The following is an 8,729-nucleotide window of genomic DNA, read 5'->3' on the forward strand; positions in this document are numbered from 1 at the left end:
TTTTTTTTTTTTTGGGATTTATATAAGCTATAAGATTTAAGGGGAAAACCCTGTGGTTGTGGGCTCTTTAAAAAACGCTTCAAGAGCCTAGAAATAGCAACAGTAAATACCTGAATCGCATTCCCTTCTCCGTAGGTGGAAGGTTATATAAAAGGATTTTAATTCAAAGTCTGATATTAGATGGTGGTTATTCCCTTGGTAGAACGTTCTTTCTAGGACTTTTCTTAGTGTTCATATGTTGTGAGGGTTGTCTTACAAAATATTAGTCGAGGTCTTTAACTCGTGAAGGACTTTATCTGCTGCTCCTTTTTTATGATTCCACATCCTCTGGCATTGTTAGCATTGAGAGTTGCCACCTGTAGTGGTTGGGTTTATAAAGGAAACATGATCTGGGCAGTAATTGTTGGATGGGTCTCCTTACCTCCAGGCCTCAGGGAAGAGAGGAAATTGGTGACATCCATGCTACTAGAAAAAAGATGAGCATGTAAAAGAGAAATCATGGATTTGCATTTGAAACATTAAATGATGAGAAGGAAAGAATCATGATACACAAGTTGTAGTTGGGAAGAGTCACTCTAACAGATTGTACTACTGTAGTTCCTGTGTCTAGATGGTTTACAAGGATGTCAGATCTGAAGAAAAATACAAATTGTATGATGCCAAATCATCTATCTGAACTCTCTCCTATCCTTTTAGGGTTAAAAAGAAGAAGGAAATCAATAGCTGGCATTATGTTGTTATGCTGTATCTGTGGGGCACCTTAAGTTCCCTATCCTTTTAGGGTTAAAAAGAAGAAGGAAATCAATAGCTGGCATTATGGTGTTATGCTGTATCTGTGGGGCACCTTAAGTTCCGTCTCAACAACGAAAAAATATCAGTCTCTTGTCCGAGTTTCAGAAATAAATCATGCTTTGTTCCTCTATTAAAAGTTACTAGAGAGCCTCATTTGTGAGTATGGTAATATAGTTAAAATATGAAAGGAAGGAAAAATGAGAGAATCCCAAGAAATATTAAAAGTTATATTTGGAAGTTGAAGAACTTCTCTATATTCCCATTTGCTGATTGACTTATTGTTTCTTTCAGGACTCCGTGGGAAGCATCAGTTGGAACTAGAAAATTTGACTTTAACAACCCAACCTTTCAACACAATAAAGTGTTTCCTTTTGGCAACTATTCAGTATTTGAGGCGCTCCATATTGTATATACTGACAAAAGGTGGTTGGGTTCTGCTCTTGGGTACTCTGGTAGCTGCTATTGGATTCCTGCTTATTACCTTTGATGGGTCTTATGAAAAGGTATTGTGTTGCATAAATTATGGTAGTAACTTCTTTTTAGGATTAAGTTTGTGCTTGTACAAGGGCGACTGGTATTTATGTTGAGCTGTGATCAAGAATGAACTGGCTTTGCCAAGTGCCTTTTATAGCTTTCAGGCCTGGACTCTTTTTGGTTTTCTACATGCTTTGTGTAAGAAAAAGAAAAACACACACAAACAATGCTGTTCCTACCTTTGCTATTGCCAGTGTTTGCCCTGATTGTGTTGTGTTGTTCCATTTGACATGCTAAATGAAGCTAGGAATTCTATAGTATAATTTAAAAAGAAGGATGATAGTTATATGTAGAAGGATAATAGTTCTATGTATGGTATAATTTCAGGGGCCAACAGGAGCGTCAGTTGTGCTGTTGTCTACTTTTAGTATCATGGCATTGTTTTAGGTTCTATTTTTTTTCCGACTTAATTAGTGATTAAATGCTTTATGTTCATGATGTTGTGCAGCATGTTCTGGAGTTTCTTCGTTATTTCCAATTCGGAATGTGGTGGGTAGGTCTTGGTGTAGCATCATCCATTGGTCTTGGTAAGTATAGATTGTATTTGAAAATACCCATATGACCTATAAGTATGGATATTTTCCTTATACATGGATGTATACTTTCCTGCAGGGTTGGTATCTCAATTTGTTTCTAGGATACCTTGCTTGAGTGGCGCTGATCAATTAAGCATGCTTAATTGAACAGAGTCAAATCTGATCCTTATTTATTTATTTTTTCCTTTTCTTTTAATTGATTTTTGTCTTTTTGCCCCCCTTAGGATCTGGTTTGCACACGTTTGTGCTGTATCTTGGTCCACATATTGCATTTTTCACTATGAAAGCCATGCAGTGTGGCCGAGTTGATTTGAAGACTGCTCCATATGACACAATTCAGCTGAAAAGAGGCCCATCATGGCTTCATAAGGATTGCTTGGAATATGGTCCCCCAGTTTTTGCATCATTAAATGGTTCAAGTGTTCCACTGAGCAGCATATTGCCACAGGTTCAGTTGGAGGCAATACTGTGGGGCATTGGAACCGCACTTGGAGAACTTCCCCCTTATTTTATCTCAAGAGCAGGTATTATTTCCAGTTGTAGTTTGATGTGGGATTTGTTAATAAGATTTTGATATTATAAAGAAAAAGGATTTCTTTTGGAGAGGTATTGGGAACCAGATCCACCAGGGAGATAGTACCAAAAGTTCAATGAAGCTTTGTGTTTTTTTAATACCATGCTTCATAAATGTATTGAGCAATGTTGCGTACTTTTGGTATCTGTCTTTTCTTTTTCTGGCTTTGATGCTTGAAATAGTTAAAATCTTAGGTGGAATGTCCTGGTTGAATAGCTTCCTACTGATACGAGATTTGTATGATGATTTCAAGTCATGGACTAATACTTAAAGAAGGAAATTGAGTCTTATGTTATTCACTTATTCATATCTTGATGCAGCACAAGCTTCAGGAAGCAAGCTGGATGCGATGAAAGACCTGGGGTCTTCCTTTGCAGATGATGATGGTGTCATTGCCAATCACCTAAATCAAATCAAACGCTGGCTTTTTTCACATTCACAGCACCTGCACTTTTTGACAATTTTAGTGCTTGCCTCGGTTAGCATCATTTCTCCTTCAGTCTATTTGTTCAGTGGCACTTTTTAGATCTTAATATGGCGTCTGTTTCCCAATCTCTTACCTATTTGAGTAGAACAAGTTGCCACAGTAATCTGGTTTACATGCTTCTAGTCATAGCCCATAAACAGGGTTACAACAGTAATCTAGTTTACATGCTTCTAGAGTTCTAGTCACAGAAATTATGTCCAATCGTCTTAAAGTGGACTTTACCTTCTAGTGTTCTCTTTGATTTAGCTGCTGGGAGATTAACTACTTTCAGAGATTTAGGACATCATTTGATCAACAGATCCAGTCCAAAATTGGCCCTATCTGACTATTGTTTTGAACTTTGTTTACTCAATGTTTTATAGTTGATGGAATTATTGAAAATCTTTTTTAACTAATTAAACACTCATATTTCCTGCATTTGCTTGTTTGTTTGATAAGTTAGTAAGGGCTTATTTTGCTAAAAGAAAGCATAACATACAACAATGAAAAGAGTTTACCAAAACTGGGAACTACAACACCCCCCCACCCCCCCCCCCCAAAAAAAAAAAAAAAAAATCTTTCCATATCAGAAGCAAATGTCTCCAGGGCTCATCTTACAGGTTTTGGAACCATCTAATCATTACAAAGAGTTTTCTTTAACGACAACATTGTCGTGCACTTGTTGATATTCCTAGATGAGCCTCTTTGTTCTTGAAACAGAAAAAAGCATTCTTATGGCCTTAATTTTGCTAGGACTTAGGTTTAGCAAGCAAGAGTAAAGGTTAACGTGAAATTTTAATGCATTATGTGGCAATAACAAAGAATTGGTACGGCAAGTTTAGTTTAATTCTCCTTGACAAAGCATGGGAAAGACTTGATTAACTATGCAGCTCTTTTTCCAACCAAAATTGTGAAATCAGATGGTGCATGGGCAACCTAAATTCATGTGTGGGAAATTTTAGAATGTGCCTCTGAAAAAATTAATTGTGAGAATAGTTATTATGAGTGTTGGTCCTGCAAGAAGAAAGGTCACTTGAGCGTGCCTATAAAAGAAGGGCAAAGGGGAAAGCCATGATGATCAGGAAAAGGTAGTGTTGGTCACTACTATGGTCCTGTTTGCCAGCATTTCAGATAGTTGGTGGATCGGGTCCTCGCATCACGTATCATCTAGAAATTATCACATAACAGGGGCAGTCTGAGGATTTTTAAGTGGCATCGATCTTGGGACATGTTTTTGAGCCTTGTCAACAGGGCAAAACATATATTAGAGGGATATTTTGAAGAATGGTAGGTGGAGGATGAAGCTCCAGACCTCATTCTTGGGAGGAATTGGATTGTCTTAGGCCTATTGCAAGTTTACAAAAATATACTTGTGATGCTTTTTCCCACCGTGACTGACATAAACTAGAAACGACCATGTCAGAGATGCTCTAGAGGATCTGAAGTCTGCTTTGGAGATATTTTAGACTTTTAGTTCCTCAATAGACCTGATCTCCTCCATTAGTTTTATATCCATAAGGCATGGGTTTGGTTGTGTGGAGTTCCTTAATTTTTTAATTAATAGGATATGGTTATGCATGGTTAGAAAGGTAAGACACGAGCAGTCTTTATGCAAATCAGTTCATCTTTTTTCCTTCTCCCTCAACATTTGTGGAGTGCAGTCCCCCTCCACCCCAACCATACGTTTTCTGTTTCTGATTTGGTTTTCTTCAGCCAGCTTTATTAGTTTCATTTCCAATTCATTGGAAAAATATACTTACCTCTTGCTGCTACCTTTATTCTTGTGTTTCTACTCATCTGCAAACCTCATATTAGTACCATCTCTTATTCTTCTATGTTACATTGGGAAATATGAGGTTTTCATCAATTATGCCTGTAGGACACATCTTCATGCTTACTTTACTGAATGGCTCTGGTCCTGTCCTTGCACATTTTCTCGTTTACATATATTTTTTTTAACCTTAATTTTATGAGTTCAAGAAGAGAAAATAAACGAGGGAAGGCTATCTTATTGCTCAACTGTGCTGTGTGTTATCATGCGGAATTGACTTGGTCACAATTTACTGGAGAAAGACATTAAAATGTCTCACTTGAAAAAAAAAGATTAAAATGTTCAATTGTCATGTATAATTTCCCCCTTACCTCCAGTATTCAGTCTTTGCAATTAATATACTTATTTGGAGATTTCTATGTTATTATATTGATTCTCCTTTTGTCTGTAGAAATACTGAGATAGTGAATCTTTTTCTTCTTAATTTAGAGCTGCCATGACTATATAAACACATTGCATTGATATACCATTTTGTGCTCAACTGAAAGTTAATTTCAGGTGCCAAACCCACTATTTGACCTTGCTGGCATCATGTGTGGGCAATTCGGGGTTCCGTTTTGGGAGTTCTTCCTTGCAACAGTGATCGGGAAGGCAATTATTAAGACCCACATACAGGTTTGTGTAGACTCTTCCCGATATTTATATTTTAATCAGGCAGATCGAAGCACTAGTTTTTAGCAGTACTTCAATGCTCCTAATTCTGTTCTACTTGGGAGATGACTTTGGTGTTGCCCTTTATTCTTTTCTGCTCTTCCACATTCTATTTCTACAATCGGCATTACTGTTGTTTAATTTCATATTTTCATGTAGTTACTAATAGCCATAGGAATCTGCATCCATTCTTAAGCTTCATTGCTTCTCTATGTTTCTTCACCTGGTTGAAGTTCTTTTCTTGGCAATCGTTCTTGCAGACGGTTTTTATCATCTTGGTTTGCAACAATCAACTTCTTGAGTGGATTGAGAATGAGTTGATTTGGGTCCTTGGGCTTATCCCTGGTCTCTCTTCTATCCTTCCCAACTTTGTAGCCAAACTACACAAGATCAAAGAGAAGTACCAGGCTGCTCCTGCTCCAGTGCCCTCAAATATCAAGGTATTGTCTTCGTGATACACAGACACACACATGCACAAATTTGATTAACACTTTGCCTGCCCTCATTGTTCTTCAAACTTGTTATCTTGTTCACGTGTGATGATATCATTATAAGGTGTTAAGACAGTGAACAGGTCTTGGGTATTTCAAACAGCTCCAGATTTCTATGTTTAGGAGAAACAACCTTCTGGCAATACACCACTCTGATCTGTTGGTAGATAGGATTTTGGTTTATGACAATGCATCTGATGATGCTATCATGGAATAAACTCTCTAGTTAATGGCCTGGAGAAATTCTAGGATAAAAGATGCCTGGTCATGTGGTTAGATGGTTGGCTGTTTGTTGTATCATTGGGTGACTTGGATTTTGGAAATCTCCAGACGAAGAATAGATTGATTGGAGGGTTCAGAATAATGAAAATGTGAAGTGGGATTTAGATATTATATTGAAGTACTAAAATCCAAAGGAAAAAAAAAGTGATTTTGAGTGGTTCTGATAAGGGAGGTGTTGTGGGCGTTTGCACCAGAAGCCATTGAGTGCACCAGTTAAGAGTAGTGACATGATGCACAGATTAGAGGAGTTAGAAAGACCAATCCTATTGAAAATGATTTGAGAATAAATAAGGAGAAAATACATGAATAGCTCTGGGTTAACAATATGGATTACTTTAAATAGATTTGGAGTGGCAGACTGGATCTATGTGGCTGACCCCATTTAGTTGGAAAAGATTTAGTTGAGTTGAATACCGAAATTGTTATTTCTCCCTATATAATCTTTTCTGTTGAAATATCAGATCTGAAGGGTATGCTAATAGATGCACTTGATGAGTTAATGTTCTAATAGGAAGACTCTCTTTCTGACGATTGAATTATACACTAGAAACATTTGTGACCCTCTAGGGTCCCATAAGCGTTATTATTCTGTTCCCATTAACTGAAATTGCAGTATGTTCCAGCCTTAGATAAAACAGGTTCTTTCAGGGTTTTTATTTTTTTGTCTCGTTTACTGTTTTTCTTTCTGTTAATGTCATAATTTAATTATGGTTATATATGTTTCCTTTTCTTCAGGGGGAGGAATGGGATCTATCAATTGCTTCAGTATGGAATACTGTTGTGTGGCTTATGCTCTTCAACTTCTTTATCAAGATTGTAACTGCGACTGCTCAGAGTTTTCTCAAGCAGCAGCAGGAAAAGGAGTTGAGTGCACTGACTGAAGCAGTAGTTCATTATAATGGGAAGTGCAACTAATCATCCTGCTGAGCTCGTGAAACCCTTTTTACTCCCACCCTTTTTTTTCATGGTATGATATGGAGATAATTGAAGTAGAGTGGCAGTGAATTAGTCACGAGTTGGGGCATCCCAAGCTCTGTCTGCATTAAGTAATCTGTGTCGAAAGTCTTGTATAGAAAATGAACATGAAAAACAAGGACGAGAATTCACAGGTTTATTTATTCTGTGATGGGAGGCCGTTGGGGGGGGGGGGTGTAGCGGCGTAACTTTTAACTACCATTGGAATTGGAACACTGGGATATATTGTATTCTTTGGGAAATGCAACACGAATTATTTGCTTGATGATTGGAAATCTTATCTTATACTTGAAATATTTCTTTTACTTCATAATCCATGCTTGCTGCTTAAGCATGGACTTCCTCTTAATATATGGTATATTTGCACCATATAAGTTGTGGATGAAAAATAGCACAAGGCAATTCATTCCATGTGTTTGTGTGGTCAGTACTTGGCTTCCGAAAAAATGACGGTGGTGGAGTTGCCTGATATGTATGGTTCGTGTTCAGTTTTGGCTTCCTCCATCCTCCTTTGGGTCTGGTAAATCCTGGACTCCGGACACGTATTTTTTCACTGGTGGTTCCTTCCATTCGTATCTGTGAACCCTCCTACTTCAGGACAGTGCCATCACACGTACGCAATGCATACATAGTGGAGAATGCTATACTAAAGATTTCAAGAAAGACAGAAATTAATATTGGCAAGATGGTAGAGCCACCCTTCAGAAAAAATGATCTTGAAATGCTTAGGTTTGATACCAGAGATCATTATCCAGGCTTCAAAAAGGAAGGCAACTTACAAATTGAACTCCTGGGAAGAGATTTCTTAATCTTGATAACTCCAAGTTCCTAACCACTACAACATGCACACATGAAAACACAGATCTCTCTCACGCTATTTCATTCATTTGCTACAGGTGGTTCGGTGTCATACGCTATGTTTCTTTGGCACATTGCCATTTGGTAAATCATTCTTCCTGAAAGAATTTAACCTTCGTAACACCAAGATATCAATCAAGCTTTTCGTATGGAGTAGGCATGCTCCTTATTTCCAGCTAATAGCATTCAGACCAAGATATGGAACCATCTCTCTCTCTCTCTCTCTGCTCACTTGATCAAGAATTAATTAAACACAAAATAGTCCACCACAGTAAACAAAAGACAAGCAAAAATGGTATTAATCGGTTCTGAATCAAACTCGCTTGCTTTTGCTACCATCAGATTGTCTTAGCAACACTCAAAATCTTGTTAATCCATAGTAAATTAGTAATGTTTTACACACCATGAACCCCACTGTGCTCCATGGCATATAGTGTGGATACCTGCAGTGAGTCACTAGTATTTTTACCGGTTCTCCCAACACTCTCAAGGAATCAAGGCCTTTAAACTCAGAATCAGGTGTCAGATCAGTCTTCATCGATTCTGATTTGAATTTGATTCGAATCGAACAATGCCACTGTAAGTCCTGGAACACATCATGTAACCAATGTCACTGCCATGTTTTTTAAGGCATAAGACAACCCACCCAACAGCCCCCACCCAAAAAAAAAAAAAAAAAGGCACAACATAGGGGCATAGAAGATAGTAATTAGCATGACAGTACAAGGATAACTCTCTA

At 37.7% G+C, this 8,729-nt stretch overlaps 1 protein-coding gene across 1 annotated transcript in view; it reads left to right on the plus strand.

The window, feature by feature from the left end:
• LOC122090467 (vacuole membrane protein KMS1-like) overlaps positions 1 to 7,407 on the plus strand; it is an 8,295-nt gene extending 888 nt beyond the window's left edge. The window contains exons 2-8 of the mRNA XM_042660066.1: positions 1,084 to 1,295; positions 1,775 to 1,853; positions 2,087 to 2,386; positions 2,757 to 2,914; positions 5,232 to 5,348; positions 5,645 to 5,824; positions 6,893 to 7,407. Coding sequence (XP_042516000.1) covers positions 1,084 to 1,295; positions 1,775 to 1,853; positions 2,087 to 2,386; positions 2,757 to 2,914; positions 5,232 to 5,348; positions 5,645 to 5,824; positions 6,893 to 7,072 — 1,226 coding nt within the window. The 3' untranslated portion in view covers positions 7,073 to 7,407. The remainder of the gene's footprint in view (positions 1 to 1,083; positions 1,296 to 1,774; positions 1,854 to 2,086; positions 2,387 to 2,756; positions 2,915 to 5,231; positions 5,349 to 5,644; positions 5,825 to 6,892) is intronic.
• The last annotated feature ends 1,322 nt before the right edge of the window (positions 7,408 to 8,729 follow it).

The sequence above is a fragment of the Macadamia integrifolia genome, chromosome 10, assembly GCF_013358625.1.
Source record: "Macadamia integrifolia cultivar HAES 741 chromosome 10, SCU_Mint_v3, whole genome shotgun sequence".
NCBI lineage: Eukaryota > Viridiplantae > Streptophyta > Magnoliopsida > Proteales > Proteaceae > Macadamia > Macadamia integrifolia.